General features: G+C 37.0%; 1 protein-coding gene across 7 annotated transcripts in view; it reads right to left on the bottom strand.

Annotated features, from left to right (window-relative positions):
• The window catches only part of LOC105227121 (axotactin), a 160,143-nt gene that overhangs the window by 9,008 nt on the left and 133,138 nt on the right, over nt 1–17,997 (bottom strand). The window contains exon 20 of one of the 7 annotated variants that reach the window (XM_049459221.1): nt 6,642–8,107. The exons of the other annotated variants lie outside the window; for them this stretch is intronic. Coding sequence (XP_049315178.1) covers nt 7,865–8,107 — 243 coding nt within the window. The 3' untranslated portion in view covers nt 6,642–7,864. Of the gene's footprint in view, nt 1–6,641; nt 8,108–17,997 lie in introns of those variants that run through there. 7 annotated transcript variants of the gene reach the window in all.

The raw sequence follows: 17,997 nt of genomic DNA, 5'->3' as shown, positions 1-17,997 counted from the left end.
TGAAGATTCCAAACGTAGCCAGGTCGTTTTCCAACTAATCTTTCCAATAGAGTGGAGGCTTTTCTCTCACTTTACTTCCCCGGCGGGTACTGCCTCGAATACTCTCAGAGCTGGAGTGTTTTCAACCATACGGACGACGTGACGTAGTCAGAGTAGTTGCTGTCTCTTAATCCGCTGAACAATGTCAATGTTGTCGTATATCTCATACAGCTCATCGTCCCATCAAATGCAATATTCGCTATGGTCCAATGCGCAAAGGACCATAAATCTTACGCAGAACCTTTCTCTTGAAAACTCGTAACCCCGACTCATCAAATGATGCCATCGTAAATACCTCTGCACCATATAGCAGGACGGGGTTGATGAGTGACTTGTAGAGTTTGGTCTTTGTTCCTCGAGAGAGCACTTTACTTCGCCTTGTCTGAAGCTTTGTTTGGTATCGAATGGCTCGGAGGATTTTCGCCGGTTTTGAGGAAGCTTTTGGTACTGTTCAACTTCAGTTTACACAGCCATATTAGTACTAGGATACCAAATTCAGACATCGCGGCAGAAAGGCAACATAAAGACAGTACAAAATGTCAAAGGCAGCTTTGAAATCGACGAAAAGGTGGTGTGTGTCCAATCTGTTTTCACGGATCTTTTCCAAGATTTGGCGCATGGTGAATATCTGGTGGGTTTTTGATTTTCCAGTTCTAAAGCCACACTGATAAGGTCCAATCAGACAGAACCTTATATGTGATGGTAAGAAGTCTTATCCCACGGTACTTGGCGCAAATTGAGGGGTCTCCCTTTTTGGGGATTGGTAAGAGCACACTTAAATTCCAATCGTTGGGGTTGCTTTCGTTCGACCATATTCTACAAAGAAGCTGATGTATGTTCCTTATCATTTCTTCGCCGCCGTATATAAATAGCTTGGCCGGCAATACCTCAGCTTGTTTGTTGTTCAGACGGGTAATTGCTATTCTAACTTTTTCATAGACGGGCAATGAAACGTCCGCTCCAGCGTTATCGATTCCACCTCCTGGTGCTGTGCTTTCATTGCAATTCAGCAGGCTGTAGAAGTGTTGCCTCCTTGCCGGCGCAAGCTTGCCAGCCAGGCTTGACTGTCAGAAATATTTTGCTGTGAACTGCCTGCTATGAACTGCCCTTACAACGAAACTCTTAATTCGGATCTGTTCTGTCAACAATTGGACAACCTGAAATAATAAATCACCCAAAAGTGGCCAGCTGTAGTCTGTAGAAGGAGAATTATGTTCCATTAGAACAACGCTAGAACACGAATATCGATAGTGACTGGCCTAAAGTTCTGTGAGATTACGTGGGATGTTTTTATGATTGTACCTTATAGTTCTGACATGCCGCCAAGTTATTACTATCTGTTTCTGTTAATGCCTAGTCATTTTGCACTTGAAAAATTTGCCTCAAGGGAAGCTTATGAAAAATGTCTGTCCCAGAGTTTAGCCAATAGAAGTGGTACTATGAAATCACCTTAAAAATTTCACCGAGTTATCAAATAATACGGTGAAAATAAAATTCTATGAAGATATATATGACTATATCCTATGAATCCATTAAGAGCGTATCTTTTGTTTAAATTTGGCTCGAACTGGTCCAACATATTTTTTTTTTTAATTTTTAATTTTCGGTACGAGTACAATGATTTTTATGTTCCTGCGACGTCCAATTTATCACGATCCTAAGTATTTAAGTGGCAAAAAGGTTTCAGTGAAGATTGTGAAGGCATCGGAATCTAGGGTAATGACATTCAACTATCAATCTTTGTTAAGAACGATAATAACGAAAACATTAAATAAACAGTGAAGGAGAGTTTTCAATCCCCGTGTTGACATGAGAGGAATAAAAACGAGTCTCAACATTTCTTATGGATCGACTTAACCGATTTAGGTTCAAGTTTTGGGTATGAAGTGTTTTGGATTTTACGAAATTTTTACGGCATCGCTTTGACTTTAGACGCATATTTCTCAGAATTGTTTACTCTACAAAACTGCCCAGCACAACAAAGTCGTATCTCACACCGGCGAGATAGTACGGGACTCTAAACCTCACTTTTACACGAAACTCGCATTTTTTTGTATATATCTCGTAAATGATAAGAGCTATAGAAAAAGTTTATATAACAAACTTGTCGGAAATTTTATTTGCTACAAAAAAGATCCAAAGTCAAAACCGCTATAATTAATACTTCTCGAGATATTCGACTTTTTAAGTAAGGCTGTATGGAATTTTCAAAAGCTTTTTTATTACATACCATCTGAAATTTTTAGGTAATGATTTTGACTGACTTTATGGTCAAACACAAAACGAGAGTCATCGCTCAGAAACAGAAACTGAAAAATTGGCTTTGAGGAATTAGCAAGTTGAGGCCATACAGGCCGAGGCTTATACTAAAATTGAGGTTTATACCGTATTGGCACAAAAAGAGTCGAATTGGAAGGCGATAATAAAGAGTCATTATAAAAGGAGGAGATAGTAGTTTTGCGCCGAAAATGGAATATTAATTCACATCTTGACTGTCATTATAATCGTTGAGTTTTGAAATATTCTCAAAGTTTTTCAAATACCAGTGGCCATGCAGCGCAGCAACAATTACAAAAGGCATTATCTGAGTTTGGTTGGAACACGGAACATATCAAGCTGCGATTTTGTAGATTTATTTTTTTATTATGAAAAAAATATAATGTTTTCGAAAATTGTGTTCCTATGATTTTGGAAATTAGTGTACACATACAATCAGATGACTGTGTATTCTTCATATCTGAGCTCTTCACATATCAGTGTACTTAAGTACTTGTATGCAATTATAAAAATAAACTTACATTAATGTTGGCTAATGCAAGAGATGTCTCTTAGAACTCTGTTTGTGGTTCTTATTGGAATGCGTTGTAACACAAATATTCTTTAGTAGATGCGTTTTATGTTAATCTTCAAGTAGAGAATCATAATATTCTTAACATAATTACATATTTAAAATGCAAGAAAATCACATGCTCTGCAATATTTTACAATTAATATTCAACAAATGTTCCATGATGAACATTGAACCGCCTTAATGTTTTGCCATATTCACACTTCGCACACACATTTTGTACGGCATGGCGTATGAGTGACATTTAATTAAAATTTATGTGGCGAGTCTAGAGGAAAATCGCTCCGCACTTAATTTTTTATTTGCGCATTGAATGCAACAACGCAATAATGTTGCTGAGTGGCAAGCAAGTGAGTTAAATTTTATTATGCACATATGTACATTCACCTACGCACACATGCGCACTAAAAGGTTACGTTCTCGGAAAGGCGTGCATTATAAGTCTTTTTCGTCCAAAAAACATACAAGTATAAAGTGCAAATTTGCTTAGCTCCGTTCCCGCACGCTACGTGACGCCTTCCGTTGAGGTGTTGATGCGTTTCGTCCTTCGTCTCGGCAGGTTCTAGCTGTGCGTGTGTGTGTGCGTCATGAAGTGATGATTGCTGTGCGAGTGCATCATGAATGGATGTGGCTTGAGTGACATTTAATTACGGAGACTCGCGAGTGTGTGTGTATGCGTGTGAGCATTTTTAAATGTTATTTACGAAAAATTCCATAAATGAGCAGCATTACCGGCAGTAAATTTAAAAACCACTGAAATCATTGTTTTATCTTTTATACTCTCGTATTATGTGGCTCAGTTGAATTCCAGATGTCTGTCTGCTCGACCATGTGTGCGTGATGTCTTTATTAAACTTCCACGCACATATGTATGTTCGTCAGCACTCTAAGAAGGCTGTCATTGTAAAAAGGGCAGAAAAAATTCAATCTATCGAAAGAGTTCTTCAAGGAGTACATATGTCCACGATCGAAAGACATTAGTGACTTCAAGAAGCTAATCTTAAAATCATATCTAGAAGGAGATGCCAGACTAATGATTAGTCACCTGATAACGGGATCAGATGAAAACTACAATAAGGTCTGGCTATGGTAACATGCGTAACATGGACCGAACGGCTTAATTTTCGACTTGACCTTCTCCGATATATTTTTCAGGTAATGGTAAAAGGAATAAGATTTCTGATAACGATTCTGATTTCTTATGTCGCTCTGAAATCTAATTCTTTTCACAGAACGACCGTTCTATTCGAAATGTCAAAAATCACAATTTTGTCTAGTCCTTCCATCATTACCTGTATTCATCTATATCTCTTTTGATGTGAAGGATATTATTACTTCGTTTGAAGGTTTTTTCTTGTTAATATATGCACCAACTTAGCATAAATTAATAAAATATAAATAACACAGATATTACTTGTGCAATTTTAAGCACCACTGCTCATTCTGTTAGCGATTCCATTGGAATACGCCGAATTTTAATTAATGTCCAGTGTCCTTTCACTTTATCTTCACATTTGATGACAAACTGCTGTTCACACAGACATGACAGTAAATTCAATTATCGTGGCTTGGTTAAGCGGTCTGCTTTGACTTAATGTTTGCTTCATATCTTTTGGCTGCTGCAAATCAAAAGCAATGCTTCGAAAATTAATGTTTTCCAAGTTTCGCTTTGTGGTTTGAGTTCATTGACGATTATGCACTTTTTATCTATAATGAGACTTGAGTTTTTCTATAATCTTAATGCCAATTAATATAGAGCAGAGCTAAGCCAGAGTAGCTATTTCTGCTAAAATGTACTCATTTGGTAATTAAAACAATGCGATTGGGCAATATTACTTGCTCATCGGCTACCAACTGACTAGTATACGGCTCCGTGTTAGTGATATCAGACGATACTTTCTTAGAGTAACTGTAATTAGAAAGTAATGCACTACACTTTGGTATCATATTAACCTTTCTGTAACATATAGCAGTGAATAAATAAGGCATATTTGGCAATAGAATACTTAGGAGGAACCTTAGGAGGCCTTAAACCCAATACAGTCATGTGGAAGTTGTACCGGATTACAGAGGCTATTAAGTCATGTCCGACTGGTGCGCTTAATATGGTACTGCATTAACAGTACACGTCTTTACTCGGAAAGTATCAGCTAGTGCTGATCAATGTTAAAAGAATTATGATAAACCATTTCAAGGTTAGATTTTAAAAGTCACTTTTGATGTAGACGTGAAGGAGGAGAGGAGGTTACCACCTCCATCAATATTGACGGGGCTTAAGTGGACTGCGGAGCAGGTATAAGTATTGCGGGGGATAATCTAATGATCTTGACATCTCTCTCTATCCAGCTACCAAACTCAGCCAGCATCTTCCAAGCGGAAGAACTAGGCATTGAGAAGTCCAGTGAACTACAGATTAATTTCAGCGTAGTCAACAATTGCAGGAAGGCTTTAAGCTCACCGACAGGTCGACTCCTCGTCTTGCCCATAATTTGAGTCCCTAGAAAAGAAGGCGGAAACTGGTTTTCATTTTCTATGTGAATGTTCAGCTTTATCACAAACCTGACACAAACTACTTGGTAACCATCAGGCATTCCATTGAAAGAACCAAATGGCTTGAGCGTAACGATGAAAGGGATTGGCAGGTTTGTTAGGTCATACGATTGTGCATCAAACTATTAATTGAGGCCATGATGACAGCCGTTATATGTAGTTACCTATACCAGACGGATTTATGTTGTGGCGATTTTATTTCAAGGGTACAGCACACGGTTCATAATATGCGGTCAATAAACAATACTCACAAAATATAATTTATTACTGAAAAATCCAAGTTCAAATACCAAATAATTAAATTATAACGAAGGAACTTCTTAGAGACTTTAATAATATTTATTTAAAATGTATGAAAGAATGCTAAATGTTTACAATGCGATTAATTCATCTTTACTTTTCGTTTATTAAAGTCAAATATCACAAAAAATATATTATTTACAAACGGTCACACTTTGAAATGCATGCGAAATTTAAGGAAAATAATGTGATTTGAAAAATAAACTAACCTAGGAGGAAAGGAGTCAAATAGGATATTCTTTATAGTAATTAATGTTGAAAAAATAATTTCTACCCCTGAAAAAAATTATAAACGTAGTTTATGGAGTCCACACCGGTTATAATCGTGCAAGCAGGTGTCGACTGGGCAATGATTGTCGCTGCTTACAATGTCATGATCTTAAGCTGCCTCCTATCAGAGTCAGTACATTGCAGACCGGCGGTAGATTGGAAGTACATAAAATTCCTATTGGCACTCGATAGAAGAGAGTGTAGGAACATGATGGGAATACTAGCTGGTCCCTGTTTGGTGGCGATACAAGCCCGCAGGATGGGGCTGGGACAGAAAATGTCTAGAGCAAGACATCAGGGAAACAATGGAGTATCTCTTGTGCAGTTGTCCCGCAGTAGCGGGACGTTGTAATCGTCTGGGTCCGCCCCGTATGATGCACTGGAGGAGGTATCGATAGCGAGATCGCACGTGAACTCCATCCATTATCCTAAAGGACGAAAACTGGGCTATACGTGGCTTATTGGCCTACAAGATTAAGGGCTCAGTAGGGTAATCTGGCCTATTTTTGGCCATTTTTTTTATAGAAATTTTTATTCTACAATAGAACTTTTTACACATATCATGAGGTATATCGTGGAGTGTATAAATAAATTTTTTCGGAATTTTTTGATGATATCTGTCGGAGAAATGGCTGGTGAATGAGATGCGTTTTTTCATTGGCGGCCACGATTTCTCATGTTTGAATCATCTAAAACACAAAAACCCAATTTATTTGTCAATAAATTATAAAATAAATAAGGACGATAGCCAGGCGTTTTGTGAACATTTAAAAAGGGAATTAACCAAATCGGTTGAGTAGTTCGACCGGAATCGTATTCGCCATTTTAAAAAAGTGTGTTTTGAAAAAAACGCGTTTAAAATTTGAGGGGTGCACGTCGCGCTCCCAACGTTGAGCGGTATTATTATTTTTGGGCCCTTTTCGAAACCTTCCAATAGTAAAGTGGGTCTCTATATTAATTCTAAGGGTATAAGGGAACAGAAAATGGAAAAAAATTGAAAAAAGATTACCCTACTGACCCCTTCACCCAATCTAACCTGATGTGGACGCACTTGGGTTCAAATAAAATAGAGCTACATGCGCTACAGGATTATGGAAGGAAATTTTCAAACTCGCCACCAAGATTGTGCGTTTTAATACAGATTTTTTGTGAGATTATGTGAAGTTGCTTGCTTACGATGATAATCCTGAGGTCCTTGACGTCAGCAGAGAGATGATTTGGGTTTTATTGGAATTTATTGGGACAACCGCGGCACTCATTTCCCGAAATCCTTTTTAAAATAGATTACAGAAAAGTAATCTTTATAATAAAGCTAAATTCTTGACCGTAACATTAAATTATATGCGTTTTTTTTCTTCTTGAAAACCACAAGTCTCCATTTACTAACTTATCGGGATAAAGAAATGTGGATAATCCATTTCATTCTCTCAGTTTTCGATATTATATACTCATATCTGTATTCTTATACTTTTGCATCTATATATCTATATATATATATGTATGTGTGTATGTATCCCTATGTCTTATTGTGTATAAGTTGTGTTATTGTTATTAAAATACAAACCAAAGTCAAATTTAAAACTACTTTTTGTTGTAAAAAATCGAGCATAATCATCTTTATGCTAGTTAACACATTTTTCGAAGTGCGCCAGTTATCCGGCAGCTATATTAATTATCTTAAACCATATAATATCTCTATGACTTTCTGCGTCCACTTGTTTGCCTTATATAAATGTACGATGATGCGATTGTATGAAACTATTTATAGAGCAGTTTACTTAATGTCTTTATGTATTTTTTGAAATTGTTTGCTTGTATTGTTTTTGTGTATGCGAGTGCGTGGCTCTCGCACCAATTTCATGTCATTGTCGCGCAATTTGCATTGTTTTTGTTGTTGCTTGTGTTGGCGCTGCCGCCGTAATAGCCGTTTTGTTTGTAGACGGGTGCTGTGATGGTAAGTTTGAGCGTTTCCGCATCCGCTTCTGCCACTGTCGGTGGTCCCCAGGACACTTGCCGTTTAACCGACGGCTTGCGTTCGACGCGTGTTGCGTTGGCTTGCAGTGACTGTTGCTGTTGTTGTTGCTGCAGCGGGGTTTTTTGCTGTCAATACATATGTATGTAAATAACTTTAGTGACATAAAGACATTTGCTGTTGTTGTATCGATAAAATGTCATTCCTTTTTGTGCAAATCATGCTTTGAATGCAAGTTAACTTATCGGGGCTTCAATCTCTTTTGAGATAAACATTATTATGTTCCGTTTCTTTTGCCCAACAATAACGGTAAAATAACATTTGTGCGAGTTTACGTATTTATAGTTGTGCGTTATGCCGTTAATTGGCTGTCATGCATTGCGATAGACTTATTCGATATACATATAACTGACGGTCCCGATTTGCTGAGAAAATATTTGTGTTTGCAGTAAATACACTTAAAGGTTATATTTGAATAGTAAAATATTTACAATGTAATAATAAATATTTATTGGTTATTTTCATGCCCTCATTCATCTTATCCTAAAGTGTTATCGAACATACGATATACTTCCATGCAAAAGTTAAAATGATATAATATTCCGAAATTCGATTTAGAAATTGTATTATATTTTAATAAGTTTCAGGTAAACTTTAGGGCATTAAACGCTTAATTTCAATTATATTAAGTTATGTTGTCTAAAAGACACTCGCGCTCAAACAAGTGAGTTCAATATGCAAAAAATGATTATTAAATTTTTAAGTATATTCGAAACTTTAAATGTTAAAATTCTATCTATACAAAATAGGTGTCGGTTGTTTCCCAAATTTATTGATTTTGTTTTTACAAACGCCTCTTGAAGTTTCATATTTGTCCTATAAATATGGCTCCAACTTAAAAAAAACTCTTTATTTTCAGTTTAATCCGTATTTAAAACATATTCCTTATCCCATATATTGAGCATAGTATTTTTTGATATTTTGCATTAAACAACTAAATTTTTCTTTTGAAAAGGTTTAATTACAATACAAAATTTTCCACTCTACAAAAAAGGTCTTAATAATTTTTTTCATAAAATCCTTCGTTTAAAAGTTATATGTCATTAAAGTTATACATCAAATAGAACACAACATGATGTACCACTTTTGTTCTCTTTGATGTTGTACACCTCAGCATTCTGTGTTGCTCATACGACATGGTGTAACTCTTTGTAGAGCGGAAAATTATGTACTACAATATAATTTTTTCCACGTAGGATTGTTAGTGATAAAATTTATTTTTACAGCGATGTTTAAGATTCTGTGCACATTTCATTTCATACCAATACTCCTTACCGAAAATATAATATACGAAAAGTTATGCGGAAAGTTTTATTAAAAGTCAAACGCAGAGTTATCTAGACTTACAGTTTACAAAATGTTCTGTTTTGTTGAAATTTTAATACCACAAAAGCTTTCAGGGAGAGTTTCGAGGGTAATAAACAACTGCTAAAGTCAAGAACATTGAACACGCGGTGAAAATTGTCTTTGAAAATAGTCATTAAAAATAGAGGATTATCGTTTCTGTTGCTGTATTGAGTGTGAAATGCATTGCCGACAGAAGATTATATGTCAATATGCCTATCAAGGAACACATAAAGAAAAGGAATAAGTTAATTGAAGTAGTTTTGGAAATTCGCTAATATGATTAATGGCAATCCCGGTCGGTTAGGTCGTACAAAAGTATACGGGAAAACGAGGAAACCCCATGAGAGCTTGTAGCCTTTTTTCGCAGCAATATTGAATATTAGTTTTAACTTTGAAAATACTTCATTTTATCAAACTGTCCAACCAAAACTTGCTCGGATATTCTGTCAAATATTATTTGATTTTTTCTCTGATTTAGAGTAAAATGGAATTTATTTAGCTAAATTTTTAAATTATAATATATATGTATATAAGTAACATATATCGTTATATATGAAAATTACGTATCACGTTCTTTGCCCACGATGGGCTTCTAAACTACTGACCCGATTTTAGTAAAATTTAGCACACTGTGTCCAGTTTGAACCAACTTAGAAGGTGGGTTAATAAAGTGAAAGCTCTATTAAATGAACGCTCTATTAAGCGGACATATCCATTAACGATGCACATTGTCCGATCCCACAATTTGTTGTAGTTATTTAGAAAGCAGCCTAAATTTTGTTATATTGTATTTTCCAATGAAATTTATTAACATGGACATACATATTTAAAACTAAACCTCAAGTACAATCCCTCGGATTCTTATACCAGCAAAATCGTTTTGGCCTTTATTCGTAAATCAAATTTTCACTGTATTAAATAGGTTTTTAAATGAATAATTTTATAAAATATATACCACAGCAACACGTGGCCGGACCCACTAGTATATGTAACGGGTGATTTTTTTGAGGTTAGGATTTTCATGCATTAGTATTTGACAGATCACGTGGGATTTCAGACATGGTGTCAAAGAGAAAGATGCTCAGTATGCTTTGACATTTCATCATGAATAGACTTACTAACGAGCAACGCTTGCAAATCATTGAATTTTATTACCAAAATCAGTGTTCGGTTCGAAATGTGTTTTATCGACAAATTTTGTTCAGCGATGAGGCTCATTTCTGGTTGAATGGCTACGTAAATAAGCAAAATTGCCGCATTTGGGGTGAAGAGCAACCAGAAGCCGTTCAAGAACTGCCCATGCATCCCGAAAAATGCACTGTTTGGTGTGGTTTGTACGCTGGTGGAATCATTGGACCGTATTTTTTCAAAAGATGCTGTTGGACGCAACGTTACGGTGAATGGCGATCGCTATCGTTCGATACTAACAAACTTTTTGTTGCCAAAAATGGAAGAACTGAAACTTGGTTGACATGTGGTTTCAACAAGATGGCGCTACATGCCACACAGCTCGCGATTCTATGGCCATTTTGAGGGAAAACTTCGGACAACAATTCATCTCAAGAAATGGACCCGTAAGTTGGCCACCAAGATCATGCGATTTAACGCCTTTAGACAATTTTTTGTGGGGCTACGTCAAGTCTAAAGTCTACAGAAATAAGCCAGCAACTATTCCAGCTTTGGAAGACAACATTTCCGAAGAAATTCGGGCTATTCCGGCCGAAATGCTCGAAAAAGTTGCCCAAAATTGGACTTTCCGAATGGACCACCTAAGACGCAGCCGCGGTCAACATTTAAATGAAATTATCTTCAAAAAGTAAATGTCATGAACCAATCTAACGTTTCAAATAAAGAACCGATGAGATTTTGCAAATTTTATGCGTTTTTTTTTAAAAAAAAGTTATCAAGCTCTTAAAAAATCACCCTTTATGTATACAAATTACGTGTCACATTTTGATCGGCACATTATGTTCAGTTTGATTCAATTTGCATTAAATTTTGTTTACGGAATCAATTTTCTGCTGCGGATACGTTGAGGATGGTACAGAAAGCCTTTGGTGATGAGGCTATGTCTAAAAAAATGTTTACAAGTGGTATAGTGAGTTCCAAGCTGGCCGTGAACGTGTCGAAGACGAAGAACGTCCAGGGCGACCATCAACCTCAACCGACGAAGCTCACGGTCAACAAATCAAAGATTTGGTGTTGAAAAACCGTCGATTAACAATTAGAGACCTTGCTGATGAAGTTGGCATATCGAAAGGCTCAGCCAATACCATTTTGAGGGATCTTTTGGGCCTCAAACGCGTCAAATCTCGACTGGTACCGAAAACATTGAGTTTTTTGGAAAAAAAGGCGTCGCGTTGAAGTGTGTGAAACGATGCTTTCCGACAACCAGGGTGTCATGAAATGCATTATAACTGGCGATGAGACTTGGATCTATGCTTACGACCACGAAACAACCGTTCAATCGAGCGAATATCGTGCCAAAAGAGAGCCGAGACCAAAAAAATCGAGCCAAAGTCGCTCAAAAATCAAAGTCATGTTGACTGTTTTCTTCAATTATCGCGGTGTTGTGCATTATGAATTCCTTCCAACTGGTCAAACAGTCAACAAGGAATATTATTTGAACGTTATGCGTCGTTTGCGTAACGCTATCCGCCTAAAATGGCCGGAATTGTGGAAAGACACGATAATGCACCATCCCATACTGCCCTCGTAATTCGTGATCATTTCGCCAAACACTCAACCCATATCGTGCCGCAACCACCCTCCCTCGGATTATTATACTGAAAATAACATACCCACTTTTATTTGTGAAGACTATTTTCACTGCAATGAATAGTTTATTATAATAGCATTAAAATATACCAGCAAAGCCTGGCCGGATCTACTAGTAAGTATTATATTACGAAAGTAAATACTAAATATTTAATTAACGTAACGAAATTCTCCTAATTTTCCCAGAACAGAATTAAATACGGAAACCGCAACTGAAATCCAAAACAGAAGCCATTTCGCTGTTTCACAGGAAAGTTTTGTTTTTGTAAACAAACTGAAATTAGCACATCATTAGCTTGTTTTGGAGTTTTAGGGGTGGCATATTATTTTTATACCTAAAATATATACATACATATATACGAAAATATATACCTCGTATACATCTATGTATATATTTTCGGTATTAAAACAATATGGTATATGGTTATATTTTTGGAGCAATTCAACATAAAATACTTACTCGTATACAAAAAAAATGTATATATTGGAATAGCATAAGTTGACAGATGGTATTTTACAGCAATAATCAGTAAACTACGTACATATGTATTAGCTTCAGCTTTCATTTATTTTAAGCTCTCGCTTTTCGGTTAATGTTTTAGGGGAAGTCCAGGTCTAATTAAACTAAGTTTGTTAGGGTACTAAATCGTCAACCTATGAATGTACATATATTTGCTGATTTAAAAGCGCGAAAATTGGGCGCTAAGAAAGTAAATATATGTTCGAACCAAATTCTAATATCACAGCTACATTTTATTGTGCCCATTATTTAGGACTCTCTTATACATAGGGACTAATGTTATTTATTTGTTAAAATTATAACAAAGAATTATAGAGTTATTAGTACGTATAAAGAGGACAGTTATATTTAAAAACGGAAGTTTTTCATAAAAGTTGGTCAGACTTAAACCTGAAATCCTTGAAGAACCATAATTTTGTAAAATACATTCTAAAAAATTTACCAGTTTAGGTCACCTATCTTATCAAGTTGAAAAAATGTTTTTCCGGATTGCTTCCAAAATGACAATGAACATATATTTTTTATACACATGTTAAGTGGAAAGTGTCAGATAGTGTCCATATGGTTATAAAAAGTGAAGTTTCGTTCTCCCAAGATATGGTACTCTGTCGGAGAAATACCTCTGAAGAACGAAGTTGGCGGCAAAAAGCATTTGATACTGACGTTTTTGAAAGCGTCTGGAGTGCGGCAAAGGGACTTGGCGAAGACGCCGTCCACTTAGTATCCGCTGTGCGGAACGAACATGCGACACAACTATGCACAGGACGAGATATAATAAAAATTGAAATTCACTGGTGGAATGAAAAAATCGCAAAGCTGAGGAAGCTCTGTCACTCAAAACGAAATCCGCCTCAGAGAAGCATTTGAATGCCAAAAAAAGCTCCAGAAGTCAGCCATTACCCGCAGCAAAAGGAGCTGTTTTGAAAAGCTCTATGAAGAAGCAAACATAGACTCGAAGGGAGCGGAATACAGAATTTGTATGTCGAAGTTTTAAAATAAGTCGCAGAAATGTTTTCGAAGCATTATTCCCGAAATATTCTTATATTAACCCATATTAGTCACAGAAGAAGAACTATTGGCTGTTGGTGGAAAATAAAAAACTCCAAAGCGCCTGAAATAGATGGTGTACCAAATAGAGCCCTAAAAGAAGCCATGTCTCTAAGACAGAGTGTGTTTGTTAACATGTATAAGGCGTGTATATTAGAAGAGGTGTTCCCCGATCCGTGGAAAGCACTGCGTTTGATGCTACTCCCAAAATCAAAAAAGCCACCAAAAGAACTTGCATTATATCGATCTCTATGCACGCTCGACACGATTAATAACTGTACGAAAGCATTGTAAGAAATTGCCTGGGGTTAGCAATCCAAAAAGCTGACGGCTTATCAAAGAGCAATGGAGCTTTATAAAAACGAGGTATTGACGTACTAAAAGAAGTAGTTGATACTGCGAAATGTACAGTAAGTGCGGAAAAAAAAACAAGTACAAAAAATATTGCGCGCTATTAACCCAGGATCTGAAGAATGCATTCAACTCCGCAAAGTGGGCAAACATGAAAAAGCTCTACACGAATTATGCGCCCCTCTTTATCTGTTACATTTTATAGTGAGTTATTTCCAAAATTGAAGATTGTTATTCGATACGGACGAGGACACTCAGAGCTACATTATCTCTAGTTGAGTACCGCAAGGCTCGGTTTTAAGCCCACTACTATGAAAAGTGATGTACGACGGGTTGCTAAGAATACCGCAACCAAAAATATGGAAACAATCACATACCGGATAACCTCATAGTGGTATTAGTAGCTGGATGACCTCTGGATCAAATGCAATACCTATGCATAGTTTGCTACCATGAGTTTAGAGCTGGCTAAATAGAAAACAGAAGCCTTGCTCATAAGCTCCAGGAAAATTGGAGAAAAGATATCGTTCATCATGGGAGAATGTGAGAATACTTCACAGCCATAGTTGAAGTATCTTGGTGTAACAGTGATCAAAAGACTCAAATTCAAGGAGCACTTGACAAATACGGCATGTAAAGCAAATAAAATCTATAGCAGATAAAGGCTGAGCTGACGATTTTTAATCTCTAAGGTAATAAGTTAAGTTATACTGTATGCGGTGGATAAAGGTACTAGACATAAAATCATATGCTAGACCAATTAACGCAGTGCATAGGCTTTCTGCAATACGCGTGATCCGAACCATTTCAATTGACGCTGCTGAGGTATTAGTCAGTATGGCGCCGATTGACAACCAGAGAGACGAATTTGCGCGAATATATAACTTATCAGAGACATCTACCGCAGTAAAAAGAGAGGAGAGAAGCAAAAGCATCGCAAAGGTAGCAACGGTGGCAAACTTCATCAAAGGACGGTGGACACACAGACTGATATATATTCGTGGATAGGTAGACAATATGAGGACCTGGATTTCCACCTGACCCAAAAACTAAGTGGCCATGGCTATCTATACAAGCATCGTCATGACTTAAGTCCATATCATACATAAGTGAAGTAGCAAAATAAGATATAACAGTGAATTCAACAGTTAAGTTGTCAATAGTAGTTAATACCTTGCTCTGGAAACATGGATAGGGAACGTTACAGAGACATCCAAAGGTTTATCAGCAATTAAAACTACAAACTGGCCAATCAAACTCAAGCCTTTGTAGGAAAAATTTTGACAAGGTATATTCATAAAATTTGGCAACGATTATTACTCGTAGCATCGCTAATATCTCCGAAGAAATTGTTCAGAGTAAACAATCTCCAGTTCTTTTCTGGATATGTAAAAATTGGCATAGATTTGTACCTAGGCCTGTACTGCAATCTGCGAACACTTTTATTCGCATTAAAACAGACCGGTAAATTTAAGAACCATGAAATCAAAACTTCAAAACCATTAAAGCGGATCACGAAAAAAATATAATTTCACTTATCCAGATTACATTAAGTCCTCTACAAATGAAGACACTACGCAACAAAGGATTGCATCCAAACACGTAAGCAGCTGGGTGAAGCGAGGAAGACATTGTAATTTTGTTAATGCGAAAGTGTCCAAAATTTGAACAAAAGGTGGCCATAATAAAGACGACACAAGAAATGACACAACGAAATGCACAACAAAAAGCAAATGAGTCCATTTTTCCAGAGCAATACGTAAAAAGAGCAACAACTTAAATAGATGACAACCAAATAATAGCGGAATGCATTTTCTTTCGAAGTTTTTTGTTTATTTACTTAAGTTTGCATTTTCATTTGTGTGCGCTGAAATACTGCTGAGAGAAACGGTAACAAAAAGTAAATGAAAGATAATTCAATGAGTTTAGAACGCAACACCGTGAAGACGTGCACTCAACTAAAGAGTGGCTGCAGAAAGGTAGGTATGAGACATAAGAAGAAAGTTATCGAAGTGCGACCTTGTTGTGCATGAAGTATTTGGACATTTTACTAAGTAAAATTACAATACAATTGTGGCATTGTACTACAGAAAACAGCGTACGCGTAGAGCTAACAATCGATTGTAGAAAATAGTGATTACAGAGAATGAAGAAAAAAGATCTTTTGTTCTAGACAAATGAAGAGCATATAAACTTGAAGGCATAATGCGCAATAAATTGAATTACTACAAGCACATCTGCTGAATAATTAAAGCTAGGATGTGCCTAAGGGTTAGGAAAAGATCTTGTCAGAAACGACAGAAATAAATACTACGACAGTTTTGTCTCGTTAGTTATTTTAGAGTTCGTTTGACAAAAAAGTACTGGCTCTTAACGTCATGGATAAAATAAGATTAAGTCTTTGTTTATAACTACTATAGAAGTTTGACAGTTAGTCTTGTTTATGTCATATTGAATGACAATCTTTTTTATGTCTTGTTTTTATTATCTTTACCTTAGTGAATAATGTGCATCTTCAGAGATGCTGTACAGTGTGTACCGAAGATGAAGACGCAGTCTCGAATAAGACCTGTATAAGTGCAACCACCGTTGCGCGCAACTTTGAGCTGTGCTCATCCACTTCTTGGACGGATCTTATAATAGTTAGCGGGCTTATAAAATCCAACTCGCGCAGGAATTGAAGGGCGACGCCCGTTTGGTGAATGGGTTCAAAAAGTTGTGAAGTTGCTTATCTACGCAGATAACGTCCTGCAAAGAGTGGTTGAAAATTAGGCCTCTCGGTTAGAATTATTCGAGCAAGTTCTGCCGATCACTTGCACGAAGTCGTATTTAAAACATAAGGGCAAACTCCTATAATAATGCTAAATTTTTGACTTTAAAAAGAAATTATATACGTCAAAACCTCATGTCAAAAAACAATACCCTTTATTTAGCGTGATGGGTAATGCACGAAAATTCTACGAAAAGATGAGGTGACTAACAAAAGATTTCAAGACCGCAGCTTCTTTTTGAAGAACCCCTAGAGATGAGCAGACGTTCCATTCGATCCATGATTCGTTTGCATATGTTGTTGTTGAGGACTAGATAACCGCTACAACTACATTTTTCGCAGGAATCATCCTAGCATTTATCTGCTTGAAGCGGAACCGTCTCTTAGGAACAACAAGAAAACATTCCTACAATATGTCGACGAGCTTCCTAAATACGAACGTCATTCCCAGCGAAGCTGTAAACACCTTAATCGATTCGCTCCCAAAGGATGGCGTCCTCGGCGTCGGAACACCACTCATCGCAGAACTTGAGCTCGAGCTGCCGAGTGAAACCGGCGTAATCTAGCGCGACGAAGAAGTTCGAATAGCAATTACCCATCTGAAGAACAACAAAGCAGCAAGGGCCGATAGATTGCTGGCCAAGCTATTCAAACACGGGAGTTTAAGTGTATTCAGCCTCTTCAACCTTGCATATAAGGTTTTATCGAGCGTATTGTGTGAAAGCACACCATCAACAAACTATCTGGGCCTTATCAGTGTGGCCTTAGACCTGGAAATCAGCAACTGACCTGATATTCACAATGCGCCAAGTCTTGGAAAATGTCTGTAGGATGAGAATCGATAGACATTACTCATTGTCGATTTCAAAGCTGGTGTTAACAGCACAAAAGCAGCTTTCTTTATGCCGCGATGTCTGAATTTGTTATCTCCGCAGAACTAATACGGCTGTGTTAACTGACATCGAGCAATATCAAAAGTTCCGTCAGGATCGTGAAGGACTCCCTCGACCAGTTCGATACCAAACGAAGTTTCAGACAAGGCGATTCCCAGTATTAACAGGCGATGGAACCTGTGTTAACAGCAGCAACAATGCCAGCCTCGAAGTCAAATGCAGAATTACTCTTGCCAACAGGTGCTAGTTCGA

Source organism: Bactrocera dorsalis, chromosome 5 (genome assembly GCF_023373825.1).
Source record: "Bactrocera dorsalis isolate Fly_Bdor chromosome 5, ASM2337382v1, whole genome shotgun sequence".
NCBI classification, from domain to species: Eukaryota; Metazoa; Arthropoda; class Insecta; order Diptera; family Tephritidae; genus Bactrocera; species Bactrocera dorsalis.
Note: the sequence above shows the minus strand (reverse complement) of the source record. Positions and strands in the feature narration are given on the sequence as shown.